The 16,768-nt window shown below is 37.6% G+C and overlaps 1 protein-coding gene across 2 annotated transcripts; it reads right to left on the reverse strand.

Annotated features, from left to right (window-relative positions):
- Positions 1-882: 882 nt before the first annotated feature.
- Positions 883-16,421, reverse strand: nxf1 (nuclear RNA export factor 1). Of its 2 annotated transcripts, XM_015379755.1 has the most exons (22): positions 16,352-16,421; positions 13,718-13,777; positions 12,762-12,960; positions 10,937-11,075; positions 10,760-10,843; positions 10,565-10,669; positions 10,323-10,403; positions 9,578-9,647; positions 9,291-9,379; positions 9,058-9,165; positions 6,402-6,511; positions 3,832-3,868; positions 3,142-3,210; positions 2,925-2,980; positions 2,691-2,798; positions 2,539-2,597; positions 2,345-2,460; positions 1,883-1,925; positions 1,728-1,806; positions 1,432-1,614; positions 1,282-1,342; positions 883-1,192 (listed from the first exon to the last, which is right to left on the reverse strand). In XM_015379755.1, exons 1-22 carry the CDS (start codon positions 16,404-16,406, stop codon positions 1,154-1,156), a joined length of 1,950 nt encoding a protein of 649 aa, XP_015235241.1. In that variant the 5' UTR covers positions 16,407-16,421; the 3' UTR covers positions 883-1,153. The 2 variants fall into 2 exon arrangements, with proteins under 2 accessions (XP_015235241.1, XP_015235249.1); XM_015379763.1 differs by lacking the exons at positions 13,718-13,777; positions 16,352-16,421 and adding an exon at positions 13,843-14,100.
- Positions 16,422-16,768: the final 347 nt, after the last annotated feature.

Raw genomic sequence — 16,768 nt, forward strand, 5'->3', positions numbered from 1 at the left:
TAATGCTGATACTGGTACTTACATTTTTAGTTTTTAAGCAAAATATAACTGTTAACTACGCTTATCAACTTTTCTACTTTACTTTTTAACTTTCCAATTAGCTTTTTTTTATTTTGACCTAACTTTTTCCCCAACTCTGGTAGGTAATATATAATTCAAGGGCTCATCTAATTGGTCAAATATCAAAATAAGATGTACAGCCATGTAGCAGTATCTCTACTGAATGGCTGGATAAAGATCTTGTGTACCTAGACTTCACTGAGGGACGGCTGGGACTCCCTTTGTAAGGGTTATGCAAGTGATCAAAAACGCTAACTTGCCCTATAAAGGGTTAATAGCCATTTGAAAATGTCCATATCATACATTTAGTTTTCTTTGTAAATTCTTAGTCAAGTGTTGATACCTTCAATATTAAGATATGGTAAAATAATATGCAAAAAATGCATGGAAATTTTTATTTTTTTTTTACAACTTCCATATACAGGGCGACAGTGGCGTGGGATGTAGGAGTTTGCCCTGAAATTGCAGGGTCGTGTCCTGTCCTTGGGCAAGACACTTCACCTGCATTGCCTAATGATGGTGGTCAGAGGGCCAATGTATGGCAGCCTTACTTCTGTCAGTGAGGCCCAGGACACCATCAGTGCGTGAATGACTGAATGTTGTGTAAAGCACTACAAATCTCCTGAGTTGAAAAAGCGCCATACAAGTACAGGCCATTTACTATACAAGTATCTTAATTCAACATTCTTTTTTAAACCTTTTTTTTTTTTTTTTTTTTACTTTTATGCACACTTGCAATGTTCCCATCAATAAAACGTGAATTACATTACATTTATTTCCAATGATTTTACCCTTTAATATGAAAACTAAAATGTAGATCGCTTGTCAAAATATATTTTATTGTTTAACGTACAAGAAATACAGATTAACAAATTTAAATGAACATTTTCACTGGTGTCTACACAAATGACTATCAAGTAACATTGCAATGACAACAAAAACAGCTTAATTATCAGTCTTCAGGACAAAGTTCCCATTTAGCTGGTAAAACAGTTAACACAAGTACTCCTAATTGTGATGTGAACAATAAAGAAAACAGAGGCATTAAATAAAATTACAGCTGATTTTATTTCAGACGTTTCACTGGAACTCCTTATTTTATGAAGGCTACATCTGGGATTTTGCCTTCCGCCTGTGGAGAGGAGAGAGGCATTTTAAGGCTTTTGAACTTTTTCACCATGCCATCACTTTTAAATAAGGAAAATTGTTGTGAATCGTTACCTTCAACTGTGTGAAAATCTGTGCTGCCCTGTTGAAATCCCACTCGTTGTCCTGCAGACACCTGTAGAACAATTTTTTTAATGTTTAGTAGATCCTTTAGAGAAACATATTTTCAGAGGTACTTTTTTTTTTTTTTTTAATAAGACCCACTTTTGTGACCATTCCAGATTCATGCCAGACTTTAGTGAGAAGGCTGTAAGCATCTCTTGCTGTGGTGCTGTGAGGGTTGGGACGGGGCTGGATGATGGAGTCGGGGCTGGAGCCACAAAAGCTTTGCGGATCTCCTCTGTTGTCGCCATTCGGATGAAAAGCTGATCATTGACAATGCACAGACTGAAAACAAAAACAAAGATGATGTTCAGTGTTTAATATCACTTATTTACAAAAATAATGTTCCCTTTTACACAAAAATCTAAAACCTATGGATCAATGTTTTCTAAGCTCACCCAGAATTTCCTGCTGGTACTGTGATGAAGACCCGGGAGAAGGCCATCGTAGATTCTCTGGACTTTCCATCAACAACAACTGAAAGCACAAAGGCTAACTCAGCACCGATTTTCATGATGCATTAAAATGTAATATTCAGTGACTTCGGCATTACCTTCTTTAAAGACTCCACTCACGGTGAAAGAGAGTAGTGTATTCTGTAAAGGATAATAGTGTTGCAGTTTTATCACAAGTAACAAATGAAAAGAATCAAGCATATGAAATGGGGTACCCCTTTACAACAAGCCTCTCTTTATAGGCGGCTAATAAATTATTTACAGATGTTAATTACTATGTAAGCAATTTATGTTATTCATAAAAGTCTATTATGCATTCAACATATTTTACAAGCTAAAAGTGTTTACAAATGTTAAATGTGGTAACAAAGTAGTAACAATCTGAAATGTTGAATATTAACAGAGTAAATAATAAAACCTGAACATTAGTAAATTAATAATAAACACCTTTGAATGAGCTATAAAGTTTTTAGAGATGAATTAACAGCAAATCTAAATCCTATTTATCAGCCATCTATTGTAAAGTGGTTGGAAGGGTTCTGGAATAAGCATTAACTCACAGTGTAGGTGTTTACATCCACTGTAAAAGAGGCAATGTCGTGTTGTGTTTTTGGCAGCTCGTTGAGGAATGCCACAACATTCAGCCGGGTGTGCTTCAGCAGCCTAAATCTCATTGCTAAAAGAGACATAAAACATGTTAAAAAAAAAAAGTCTTTATATCAGACAATACAAAAGATAAACAACTGTAACTCACTGGAGTCTTTGATCCTCTTCAGGTTTCTACTGTCTTTGTAGTATTCCCCCAGACTGCTTCTAAACATCAGCAATCAGACAAGAAAAAACAGCCAATGAGACTAATATTTAAGCAGCATTAAAAAAAGGTTTAATGTTGTGTTGCTCTCCTACCTGGAGGGGTTCTGGGAGGTGTAAGGTGTTGTGATCGATAAAGAGGCTCCATCATGATAAGCATCTAGCAGGGGCTGTCTGTCCCCAGAGTCATAAATACTGTAGTACCTGCAACACAGTCACATGTTAGGTTTTCCTCATGATGCTGCAGGTGAGACAGAGTTACAAGTAGGAAGGAGGGTCTTTGTTTTTTTTTCTTAATTATATCTCTAATGGATAACATTTAGAACTTACTGCTGCAGAAACCGTAGGATGAGAGCCTTGATTTCATCTGATCCAAAGCAGCTTCCCTAAACAAACAAATGCAAGGCAGTATTTAGGCTAAATAGGAAGCCTAATCAACAACAATGCTTGACTAAAGCCTTAATATTAATTAGAGAAGATATGAAGTAGAGCATCTACTGCAGGAGAAAACAATGCAATGTTCTGAGTGCTGGACTAACAGGCGAACCTTGGAGGGAGGGATTGCAGTGGGAGTTTCAACATCGAATCCAATGGGTGGTGGGAGGTCACAGCCATCCTGCCAGGAAACCACACAGATACACGGTTGTTAGACTGATAAAACACCAGGCGACTGGTCACCAATCTGCATGCATACAAAAACCTTCTCTAAGGCAGTTTTACCAAAAATGTTTTATGCAGTTTAACTTTATATACCAAGAAGCACACTTCTGCCATGGAAGGAAAAGAATAGGTTTTCCAGATAAAAAATAAACAAAAACAAAAATGAACAAAGTTCAGTTGGGAGATTGTTGACTGGTGAACTATTAGTCATTTGTCCCAAAGCATGTAGAGGACACAGCAAAGCATTGCAGCTAAACATGGATCTAGAAGGTATTGACACAGGGCCCTACCAAGCATATATACACTCTACCTATTAGTCATATGGTTTCTGCTCACCCTAAACATGGTGTATCAAATATAACTCCACTAAAATAGATGGAGGTTTGCAGAGCTGTGAGAGAAATGTGTATAACTACATGGTGCTGGGGTAGAATAAAATAGGTTTACAGCCAAAACATTCCACGTTTGTCAAGTTGCATTCATTTTCAAGTGGCCACCAGTGTAACTACAATGCAATGAGGATGAGAAACAGGCAATGAGGGAGAAGATGGGGGGGAAAAAAAGCACGTGGACCTACCAGTTTAAGGAGCCGGGGGAATCTCTGCCGCACGGCACTGGTAGAGAAAAAAAAAGCAACTAGGTTATCATCCAATACTACCCAAAACACACAAATATTACAGACAAGACCCCCAGCTGCTCTACCGATTTCTATTTAGTTGTAGAATGGTTTCTTTCCTTTAAAGATCTTCACAGAGATTCATAAGTGAGTACCCTACTGACGTGAGAGGTTTCCTCCAAATATATGAGTAAATCTACTGAATCACTATCTTCCACGCCCTGATCCTCCAGTTTAAGGCTGTGCACCCTTCTCCCACCCCAGAGTGTACTTACCAGCAGTATACTCACCCTCTCCCCCCATATTGGTGAAATACAATGATCTGACATGGGAGAGCAATACAAGCACACTTTTCTAGGAGTATACACATACAAACAGGCCACCAGCTACAAGACTGAGCTGAAAACCAGGATACACATCTATGTTAGTAAAACAAAGAGGTTATGCGTGGCTGGGAGAGAGGTGGGTTACCGCCAGTTTTGTGTTAACTCCCCCCCACAAAACCTCTCGCCAAGATGTTGAGGAAGAGATGAGTCTAGGTAAAAAAATATATGGTCAATTTCACATAAAGACTTTCACAATGGGGCCCAATATTCAGAGTCAGCGTTTACTGATCACATCCGTTACTAAGCAACCAGCAGCAGAGAAAGATGAACTCAGGACAGAGCTGAGAAAGAGGAGAGCTAGTCTCAGAGGGAGCCGGATCCAGCAGTCCCACCACTCATCTTTTAGTTTCCCCTTCTGCACAGGCTCAAAGGTTTTAGCACAGTTTAAAGCGTTTCTATTAATTTGGGATCAAGCCCCCCCTAAACCCCTGTTCGTCGAGTGGCTTGGTTAACAACTAGAGTGTTAACTTCAGCACCATTTGCTTATCAGTGTTTTTTGTGCCGTTTGCAGCCCTTGAAAACCTAGCTTCAGGTTTTTCTTTTTTTTGCCATTTGCCATCTCATTTGCCATTTCATCTCTGTTCAGAATCCATTTCTTTTAGAGGCCTTTGAAGGCTAATGCCAGCGTTTCCATTTACTGCTCTGTAAAGCAGGGGCCGTTTCAGGCCATGAGATCAGAAATATTGGAAGAGACTAATTGGTTTTCTCTTTGCTCTCTTCACATGGATCACTGATCTTGATAAATCCCGCTCCGCCTCTGCCCAAACGGCCATGCCTGTAAAGTCCCAACTCTTCGGTGTCGTCTCTCCTTGCTTTCGGTGAGCCTGAGCTCACGGGGACTAAGGCCGAGTAATCGTGACTGTGCCTGCCTTAGGTTGTCCCGAGGTTTGAAGGTGGGATCTTACCCGTCATTGGCTATCCAGCCTTCCATACTCGTCTGAGACAGGGGCCGATAGGGCACTGATGCTGTGAGGGGAGGGGAGAAAAGGGCTGCAGAATTTCTTTGCTTCCTCCAAACATCTTTCAAGGTTGGCAATGGGTTTCTCTTTCCAAGACAGCACATGCAAACAGTGCTGTAGCTTAAACGATTTCAATGCATAAAACACTTTCTGTTTGTTTCACTCACTCTTTGTTTAGTTAAATAGGATTTGTAATTACGGTTGTGTGCTTTGCAACAGATGAGGGGAAGACTAATAAGAATGACAGCAGGGGAGTGCTGGATAGAGCATCACAGAGAACCATAAACACATCACCAAAGCTGAAGAAGCCTCAAAGTGACACTAACAGTGGCAGAAAGAGGCTGAACGCTCAGAGTGAAATGGGTTTCAGCAAACTGAAAGAAGCAAAAGATTATTTTGAAGTCCTCTCGGCAACGTATGGAAGTGAGGAATGTTTAGCTTTAAGTGAGAAAGGAAAACATGTCTTTATGAAACAAATATACTTTTTACTAATTAATGCAGATCAGATGAACATTTCTGCACGTATTAAGGCTGCTTTATGTTCACTTGGATGAGTACAAACACTATGTCATTAGAGCTTTGGAAATAATCTTATTATCTGACTTGTTCATCTATCCTTTAGGTCACCAGGCGTCAGATTCTAGTTGGAAGGAGATACTCAAGTATATACAGCAGCCAGAAAATTACTTCAAAAGAACAACTAGTAAAAGTCTTTTTCTTGCTTTTACTAACACAGAAAAAAAAAAATGTAGTTAATATCAGCAGGTTAAACCCCAACTTTAGCCTGTTATGTAGTAGGGCTGGAAGATAATTTAACAACAATATATGTTATGATTTAAAAAGTTGGTTAAATGAAGATTTGTCTGGAAAAGTAAATCATTTTGCAATATCCTAAAATGGTGAGAGCTGCACTTAAAATATTTATTTTTATTTTTTTTAGATAATTATATATCGATCAATATGCATTTTTTTTAATCGATATGCTTTTTTCTGTATCATCCTGCCCTATTATGTAGAGCTAGAGGTCATTATCAAAACACTGGACTTCCTGAAAATCTTTATCAAACAAGCTGTTTCTCACTCTGTATTGACAGGTTAGCCTCCCTGATTACATTCAGTCACCTACATGTTGCTATTCCCCTGTAAACCCAACTGTTATCCCACCCCCCACGCATCATGGACTGACCTTATGTATGCAGGCTGATCCTTGAAGTGGTCACACAGAGGGTTATTGCTCAGCCACAGCTCCACAAGCTTCAGGCCTTTTAGTTTATCCAGCTCTCGATCTGTTTTCAGCTAAAACATTCACACCAAAAACAAACAGGTTTTGTTAGAGGCGGCAGATTTAAATCGTATCATAGTATTTCCAACCAATATTTGTCGGTCCAACACATGGCAATGGATAATATAGGTGACTTTGTGGACAAAGACAAGCCCTAAGATCACCGCTGGTAATACTGTTAACCACCCAGGACACTCATAAAATCTAATAGGAAAACATGCTTGTCAAAAAAAGTTTCATCTAGTGGGAATAGTTTCCCTTTTCCAATTAAGATTTTTTTCTTTTTTTTTTATGGAAAGTGTACAGCTTTACTGGAGGAGAAAATTATCCTTTTTTTTTCATTTTTTTATAGTTTAATTTTGCATTCACTGCCTTAAAAATCAAATCTGTAAAAGACGGACAGACAGCCTGTGAACAAACGTAAAAAAAAAAAAAACAAAAAAAAAAGCTGGAAGGACTTGGGGTGTACCATTAAAAACAGCATTAGGTTTTCTTTTTTTTTTTTGTTTTGTTGTGGGCTTCATTTTTACCCCGTAGGCCCAAAAACGAAACAAAAAAAAATTAAGGAAATAAAATGGCTGGGTCTAAAGTTGACGGTTGATAGATTCATCAAATTGACAAACCCTTGCTTACACAATTATTAACTACTTTCTATTGATCTATTGCACAAAATCAACATGAATTGCATTAAACTCTGGTTTTTACAGAGAAAAACTTTCAGGTGATTAAAAGATTAACTAGATGACACTATATCTGATTAAAAGATTAACTAGATGACACTATATCAGTGGTCTGCATGCTTTACAGTCCAAAGAGCTATTTTTACTCTAAGTTCAACCAAAACAAACTAATTTAGAGCTGAAAACGTCAAAACTCATTTCTAAATGATTATATAGGGTATCTGGTGCTGGTCATTAAGGTCTCTAAATAGGGTATGTAACAGTGGTTGGGCTGAAAATGGCATATTTGCTGTTCTATGCACCCTAATGCAGACCTGGTTAAAAGCCCATAGAATGAAACAATAAAAACAAAAAGGAATGAAACAATAGATTTTCTTCCTTTTATGGTATGCTCATGAATATTTAGATGAGCTGTTCGCTGATTGGTTTGTTTACGAGCTGCTGAGCAAAGACTGATCATAGCAACAAGCACTTACTCACTGAAACATAGAAATTGTTGATATGATACAGTGACTAGATAATAGGGGTGAAAATAATAATAGTTTTGTATCGATGCATCGATCCAACAGCCGACGACCCGATGCATCGACACGTCCGCAAGAGAATTGATTCATGTTTTTTTTCTCCTCCGGTCTATTTATATCCATTTGCTCCTGGACGTAATTCTCCCTCCCGTGCTGCGGTGGCGCTAAACCTATTTTGCCCTCCTACCTCGCACCCTGGTTATACTTTTACAGCAGTGTGTTGCCGTGAGCTTGACACAGACATTTTTAAATTATGCTCAATATTGAAGCGTGGTCTGTGCTACACTCTGTGGGTCTAGATACGGCTGAGGCGGCGAGGAAGTGGGGGCGAGTTTAGTCCGACGACGGAGGGACACGAAGGCCAAAAAGTTCGGAGATCCAGGTGGAAAAAGGGTCCCAGCGTTCTCGCGCAACTCACTCTTCTAGCGGGTCAAACTTCACGAGTTGTTTTCCGCAATTTCGGTCATAAAAACGAAACAAGCTGGCGTCCTGTCTGCTGCACTGTTTGCGGTGAGCTACAATTTGGGAGAGGTGCAGCGGAGCGTCTCTTAAGGGGGTGGGGACGTCTGGAGCCGAGGTATTGCATTGCACTCATTGCACTGATTATGTGCAGTATTTTTGGATGCAACTTTTCTACTTCTGTTATTTGCTGTTGTTTCTAAAAAAAAAAAAAAATGCATAACGATATTACAGCTTTCATTGATTTCTTTCAAACTTGAAACTTTGTTTAGCCTGTAAGGTGTAAAATAAAGAAATAAATTAACCGATTAATCGAATCGTATCGTGGTGTATTCTTGAGTTACGATAATAATTGAATCGTTGGGTCAGGAAATCGACACTGAATCGAATCGCCATGATGGATGTGATTTACATCCCTACTAGATATCCTCTTTTTCCGCAGAATAATTGGGGGAAATGGGGGGATTTCAAAACTGTCCGAAATTTGGCCAACTACAAAGCAGCAGAACCGAACCGTGAGCTTTGGGGCTGGTCCAGGAACCCTCGACGGAGCGACCGAAACTGACCCAGTGACGATACCCTGGACAGCGGCGGCCCCCGTGATTTGCCCGTTTTATGGTGGAAGTTTAGAATTGTGAGATCTGCAGAAAAAGAAGGTGTCAATGGGGTTTCTTCTCTGTATAACCCATTTCATCCACTGAGCTATCGTTATTCAATTATTACAAGGTAAACTCGGGTTTGCATTCTATGACACCTTTAATATCCAGAGGGAGGTTAATATTTTTCCTGGTCTGGGTAATAGGAGTCACTGTGGACGGTCCAAAGAGCAAATTATGGCTCCAGAACCTGTCGGACTCTTGGCATAGATTATTTACTGACTACAGCAGCTCTTCTCACCTCATTTTGAGAAAGGTTGAGAGCCTTCAGATTAGGTACTTTGGTAACCACATCAGCCAGGTCATCCAGCTTGTGAATACGGTTGTTACTGAGGTTCAAACATGCCAGCTGGATGAGAAACAGACAAAAAAACAAAATACAATAAAAAACAATTAGAAATCTTAAAAGGATATATTTCCTTAATCCCATCTCTGCGTCTCCCAGCAGGAACTAATGATCAGCCTGCACCTTACCTCAGGAATGTTTTCTTCAATGATCTTTAGGACAGCCTCCATGTTTGTCTTTCTGTTCAGGATGACTTCAATATTCTGAGACACCAAGTCTGTCAAATAAAATGGGCCAAATAAGCTGAAACAGTGTTTACTTTGCATCATTGGCTCACTGAAGAGTTGCTTTTAGGCTTCTGACTACAAACAACTCAAGAACAATAGAACAGAAAAATTTTTAGATTATAACACAAAGCTGCTATTCTGCAGCCCAACAACTTCACAACTTACTCATAAAGGAAATGGATAAATACCTGGATCAGTTCGAATGTTGTTCAAGTCAAGTGCCTGTTGAGAGCCATCAAAACGTTTCGCCATGCATTGCTGTCAAAGATAAAATAAAGATATGAAAGAAATGATGCATGTCCATTCCTGGAAAGATAGGGTCGGTGTCCCCGGCACACCGTCAGACGTGCTCTGCCTTTTGTTATTTTATCCATGAGGTTACAATGCCAGTGCCTTTTTTGCCTCATACTGGCAGCAATCTTGATGTCGATGCTCTTACTACTTAATTTATCATCTTGTAGTCAAATACTCTGGACTCTACAGCTCCTCTTAAAACCATGTAGAAAAACAAGCTCTCTGAGCCTTGGTTTAATGAAACTATGCATGCCCTCAGGCAAGACTCAAAGGAAACTGGGAGGTTTTTAGAAAAAGGATAAGACAGGTTTGTTTTGACATTCTAAGAAATTATCTGATTATCAGAATACTGTAATACCTGGAAATATTTTTTTAATGTTATTATTTTAAAATCTGTTCACTCCTCTTTGACTAAAATCTAATTCAGTATGTTAAGATATCATAATACCCCAATAACTTTATGTACTGTAATTTAAAATGAGAAAAATAAGGAATAAGCGTCTAAGTTTGACACCGTTATTACAGTTAACATGTTTGCAGTGCTTAATATATGCAATCTTTTTATAACATTTCTGATTATACTCGGTTCATGTTTTCATGTAAAAACAAAAGAAATAAAAAAATAAATCTAGACCTCACCTTCAGGTGCTCTAATTGTTCAGGCTTCAGGTCTGACTGCAGGAAGGATGGGGGATTACTTGGATTGACGTGCAATTCCACCTAAAAGAATCAAGATCCAACAGAAAAAGTTCTAAGATAAAATGCATCTTTAAAACCAAAGCTAAATCAAAGTGTGAGCCAAAATCAGCATTTTCTACCAACTAATAATAAGCAGACTATTATAGGCTATCAGTAATTGCACTTGCCTCAACACAACATACCTTATAGCCGTCTGAGTCTGTAATCTTGTGAGAACATTTTCGCAAAGCACCAGCAGCAGCTGAATCTTCCACATAGAAATGGGCCCTATTATGGTCAACATGGTACTACAACGGCAGGGGGAAGGAGAAAAACTTTGTTTAAACAGTTCTGTTTGATTTATAAAGGGTGGTTCATGAGGCAGAGCTTAGTCTCACCTGTACAGGTGTGTACTGAACCGGACAGATGTTCTGGAGCGCTGTTATCAACCATTTCTTATCATACTTTTTTCCATGTGGTATCTGATAATCAGAAATTGAAAAATGTAATCCCTGCTGAAAGGATTAAAAATGCAACTGTGTTATTATTATCGACGTTAATGCAAACTCCCTCACCGTGACTTTGTACCAGCCTAACCGGTTTCTCACACTTCGTTCTCTTCTGCCTCCACCTCCTGGAATTCCTCTTCCACCTGGCATCTGCCGTCTGTCAAATCGTCCATCTGGCTTCCGAGATGGTCTTACATATGGGGTGCTGAGGAAGATAAATTGTTTTATTTCTAATAATATTCTACTCAAAGGTAAAATTTTTCTTTTTTTTTTTTTTTTTTTACAGAATCATGGGTCGACGTTTATAAATGCTCTTCATTGAAGGCTCAAGAGTTGGTGCCTAAAAACAGCTAAACCCTAAAATAATGTTTAGCAAGCGACACTTTAGATTAAACAATGTTACGCACACGTACATGTTTGGAACTGAGGCTATTTTTTTTGTAAACTAACTCTGCAACACTTCTAACAGTCCACTAATAATGAATTTGCCTTTAAATTATTTTATATATATATATATATATATATATATATATATATATATATATATATATATATATAGTTCTTTTAAGGTCCCACATTGCGTAATATTCACTTAATAAACATTTTGTAAGTCATATGTGCCCTGAAGCCTGGGTATGAAGAAATGAAAAAGAAAAAACATTCTCACTGCCTTTCTACACCTCTTAGCTACTTAATAATGCTCTGTTTGAAAATAATGTCCCTTAATCTGTCATAAAATGTTCAGAGCAGTTTGTAGCCATGGCCTTCACCCTATCTATTATCCTGTGCTCCTAAACTATCTTTAAGAATGTTGACTGGTTGTCACGGTTGCAGGATGTGGGGGCGTGGTTTTCGGGGGGACAGGGGCATGGAAAGCCAAAACAGCATGTCCAGAGGAGGGTTGAAGGAGATTTACGATAGAGACCATCTGCCTAATCTGAGAGGAATTTTCCTGCACAAACGAAAAAAAATCATGCTCCAGGGGCCTTCTTGTTAATATTTTTTTATTTGTCAAATGTAGAACAATATGTTCTGAAAAAGTTTTTTTTTTTTTTTTTAATCCACTGGACTTTGTGTCCAAGGTTTGATTGTGGATTGTTTTTAAAACTTTTTCAGAATGACTATGACCTGGATGACTGAGAACCTTCACCAGCATGTAGATTAATATGGGACCTTTAATAGAACGTGAGCCTATTAATCAGAGACAGAATAGTGACCTGGACTGGTAGAGCTTATTCTGAGACTTAGATATCAGTCAAGTATTACAGTAAAGATGAGAAGTTTTGATGAAACAAGGCAAAGATCAAGACTCAAGACTGGAATGAACCCAGATTTCTGTCTAAGGTTTAACCCACAGATTCCACCACAACCTTTTTGGAACCAATAACTGTAATATTGTTCAATGTTTTTAACTTTATAAAACATTACAGAGAATAATGGGCCTCTTCCACTGGACATTGTTTGCCTTCTTGTACACTGAGTTAAACAGGGAGACCGTGCAGAAGGGAAACTGAGATCATATAGATTTTCAACAGAGCACATAAACAACCATGCATTATTTTTGCCTTGTTTTTTTTTAAGCTCAACACTTGACCTAAATATTTGAAGTTCTTCAATGATGAGCTCTAAGAGAAGCTGCCAACACCCCTTAACTGCAGTCTGTCTTTCAATTAGTCAAAACTACATGGAGAGTCAGGTTGGGCCTGGCTAACCACTCTAATGTTTCTGTCACACAGGATTCTCCACATCTCTCACAACAAGTGACAGTAGGAGGTTTATCAGTGTCCAACTTTATGTTTGAAATGCTCTGTACGTGAGATTTAACCCCACCTAAAAGTCGCCTAGCCTAAACATTAAAGAACCAAGCCAATACATAGAAACAAAAACTTACAATCTGTTCTGTGAGCTGCTGTCCTGCGAGCTGTCACTCATAGTAACATCTCCATCTGTATCGTCAAGCAGCCTGGACCGAGGTCCGGGGCCGAACCCTCCTGGGTGACCGCCTCGCCGACGGTCCCTTCTGTCGAATGACCGGTTCTTGTGACCTCTGCCTTTGCGGCTGGGAAATGGAGCAGTTCTGTCATCATGCTCTGCGAAGGAATAGAACAGCTGTCAGCGTTAAGCACAACTCGGATATCAGAAATATTATGGAGCTCCCACGGTTTTTAAATTGGACTAAGAATCTGCTCAAGGTTAGAATGACAAGGTTGCATCAGTTAGTTAGAATACGGAGGGCAGTCACTGATCTCACAGAATATAAACTTCTCCTTGCATTAAAAAAAATAAATAAAAAGGCTCAAATGACTTGACAGCTCACTTGTGTTAGCTCTTCTGTGCTTGTTTTTTTTCTATGAGAAACAAACATATAAATTAATTTACCTCTCACATGTCATACTATCCATTCACAAAAATATATGTCCAGTAAAGCTGAATATATTTTAACACATTCTGTAGCACACATACCAAAGAAAGGCTTTTTTCTTTGTATGCTTTCGCTAAACTGATTATGATCAGTCTCAAAATCCTTCTAACTTGAGAAAACCTAAAAGAAAAGCTAATATTTGGATTTGCTCTATCACTCTCTTATGTATAAACAAAATGTCAACATATATATCATTAAACCTCTAAACAGCTTAACCATTTTATACACTACAGGTACTGCTGGCTCAAAAGTTAGAATGCGGTGCTGTGGTTAGTTTTATTTTCACTTTAAAAGTTTTATTTAATTGCTAGAATAGCAAGCATATATTTCTAGCAGCGAATATTGCTTAGATAGACCATTAGAGAGACTAAACATTTATATTCATTAATAATAGTTTGTCCAGTGAGCCTTGAGACACATGTTACCTCTGTAGACCGTGAAATCTGCTCTTGTGACCTCTCTCCTCACCATAAAGTCTTCACGGTCTGAAGGAAAGGTGTAAGAAGAGGAGAGAATGTGAGCTGGATGCGACGGTGAACGTGGTTCTTACCGTTGTAGTAGCGCCCGCCGTCCGCCATGTTCTTTCTATAGTGTTCGCTAAAGGGCGGAAAACAAAGAGTAGCCCTTGTTGGAGAAACACGGAGTGGCTCTCGGTTTTTATCCTTTATAAATCAAAAGTCAGAGCCAGTGCAAAAAATTCACACATCCCAAAATGGTTCCAGTGGGAAACAACAGGCAAACAGAATGTGGTTACTCTGTCGTCTGCGCTGATAAGCTAGCTTAGCTTCCGATGCTAATAAAGAGACGACGGAAGAAAACACATTGATACCATTTCCTGTTCCAGGTCAAAAACGGGGGAGGTACCCTTAGTTTAAAGCCCCTTTTAAACAAAAGGAGAGAAAACATAACTTGAATGAGTTTTTGATTGTACTAGGGAAGATAAATATTTACTTATGTGAGGGTTGTGAAAGAAAATGTGGATCATGTTTTGACGGATTGAGAATGAGGAAAGTATTAAAGGAATTTTAGGGACAAATGGAGATATGGGAAAAAAAATTGGTTATTAATAAAGCATTGTTTTTATTTTTACATAACACAAAAATAAATAAATAGAATATAGTAGGCGGAACAATAGAGCTACACACTCATGTACAGTAGGTGGCTGTATGCACCTAGAAGTTGTTTGCAATCCGCGTATCTAACAAAGAAGAAGAAGAAGAGAAAACAAGCAGAGAACTGCTGATGTCAGATTAAGCATATTTGCTAAAATGGTGATATTATCCAATATCACCATATTTAAATTTGGTGTATTGTCAGGAACTTTATAAAAAAGATGACATGATCTTATCGGTTTATCTTTTCCTGGTTTCCTTTGTTTATTAAACTAATATATATATTAAATAAAATATAGGTATCAATAGAAAAATACATGCCCAGAGGCGAGGGGTTTATAGGGTATATTTACCTAAATAATTAAAATAAATGAAATAAAATTTGGTAGCTTTCAGAGATGATTAAATCTTGTTCACACTCGTTTAAAAAGGAGAAAATCTGGATTTCTATGTTATTTCTTTAAGATAACAATAAAGTTTATGATGTAAAGTTATTAGTCTTTTTTAAGAATACTGTACAAACTTAAAAGTAAATCAGTTATCTTCCTATAAATTTATATTTTAATGTGATGTGAAAGTTGTAAAAGGTATTATTGTGACTAGAGATGGAGTGTATGGAGGACCAACTCTGCCATTTTTAGGAATAAATACAGAAATAAACAGCAGCATACAATTAATAGCATATAAATAATTGCCTTCAAAAATACATTAAACTAATAAATGGTTGGTGACCAATCTTAACTCAAGTTCTCTTTACTGTTGCTGTTGTTCAATAAAAGTAAGTTTTAAGATCATTTGAGGCGAGAAGATTATACTTCTAAGCATCACTGTATGGCCCATTTACAGATTTTATGCTTACTTAAAAAAAAAAAAAAACTATGGACCGCTGTGATGTCGATTTTGTTTTGCATTATTTGGCAAAATCTTCATTTGATTTGTGTTTATCTGACTCTGTTAATTATTATTCCCCCACTAAATGAAAAAAGTAAGAATTTATTATTATCTAGAGACTATTAATAACAGGAGGTGACCACCACTGACTTTAGACTCGGCTTCAGCCTCTCCTCTCCTGTAGATTCAGCCGATGCAGTAAAATGCTAACCAACCAATGGGCAAAAGTTGACTATAAGACACACCCCCTCCTCATTTGCATAATAAGGCAGAAATGCATGCAGAAATGTAAAAACGACAGGCAGAAATAAATAGCATGGAAGAAATAAATAGGGTAAAAAAATACAAAGGAAGAATACAACAGACAAAAATATATCATGCACATAAATACTTAAAAATATAAGTAATAAATAAAGTTGAAGATTAAAATGGACAATAAATAAGGTCATTATTACAAAGGCAAATAAATAAAGAAACTAAATAAAAGATATTTATATCTCACTAATTTAATTTCTACCTACATTTATTTGTTTATTGTATTTTGGGGGGGGCAATTAATTGTATGCTTATTTATTTATCAAGCATTTATGTAAATATGGCAGAGTATATCTAGTTTCTTTTGCTCCACATCCTTCACATTTGGTCCTAATCCTGTAAAGCATCTCATTAAGATAAATGGTATGTTCTACCTTCAGTCTCATCAGTTCTACTTCCTGTATTTTACTTTTCTCAACAAAATTCCTTATTGATATATCCTAGTAATTTATTTAAATGTTTTCCTTTTTATATATTGATTCCATCATCTTTTTAAAATTTATTTTTCACTTTTGATGATTAATTTATACCTCTCCTTTTCCAATTTTTTAAAGCATTCTTCCAGTTCATTACCCCCGCTGCTGGTACCCCCTAAAAACTGAACATCATAGCACCTATATATATCCTAAATAAGCTGTGTTGAATTTCTAATACTGGGTATTTCTTTATTATTGTAAATTACTTTTATTATCATTCATAATAAATCATTGAAAATAAGGGAACAGCCCCAGAATCACTTACCGTCTTTTAACACGTGGCTCACCACAGCAAGTTCAGGGTAGCTTCTCCGAAACATACCGAACCTCACTCCTTTAAAATGTTTACAGCGTTTCAAATTAAATCAAACCGATAAAGTTATTTATCCAGAACTCATAACTTCAGATAAACGAACTTTGTTTTCTATCTTTACCAGATAAAGTAGTGGTTGAAATTAGCTTTTAGCTAGCTGTTGACATTACCCTGACTGCTTTTATTGCGCTATGTTTGACTCGTTATCTTTTCCGTTTTACCTAATTATTTATTAAAATGTCCACATTTTCGTTGAATGTTAGAAATACCTTTAGGAATGAAGGTATCTACCCGCTAATTTTCTGCCATGGCTAATTTCCCCCCTGGACAAACAGTGTAATGGCGCCGCCTAGAGGAATAGGACTAAAC

Source organism: Cyprinodon variegatus, unplaced genomic scaffold, assembly GCF_000732505.1.
Source record: "Cyprinodon variegatus isolate N-32 unplaced genomic scaffold, C_variegatus-1.0 Scaffold10, whole genome shotgun sequence".
Classification (NCBI taxonomy): domain Eukaryota; kingdom Metazoa; phylum Chordata; class Actinopteri; order Cyprinodontiformes; family Cyprinodontidae; genus Cyprinodon; species Cyprinodon variegatus.

What these genes read in the sequence shown, in the direction of transcription:
- nxf1 (XM_015379755.1), bottom strand. Translation starts at nt 16,406, where the DNA reads ATGTTTCGGAGAAGCTACCCTGAACTTGCTGTGGTGAGCCACGTGTTA. An exon ending in AGCAGCTCACAGAACAGATT is followed by an intron (nt 11,076 to 12,761) that starts GTAAGTTTTTGT and finishes TATCTTCCTCAG; the next exon opens with CACCCCATATGTAAGACCAT. An exon ending in ACCTCCCAGAACCCCTCCAG is followed by an intron (nt 2,598 to 2,690) that starts GTAGGAGAGCAA and finishes GCTGATGTTTAG; the next exon opens with AAGCAGTCTGGGGGAATACT.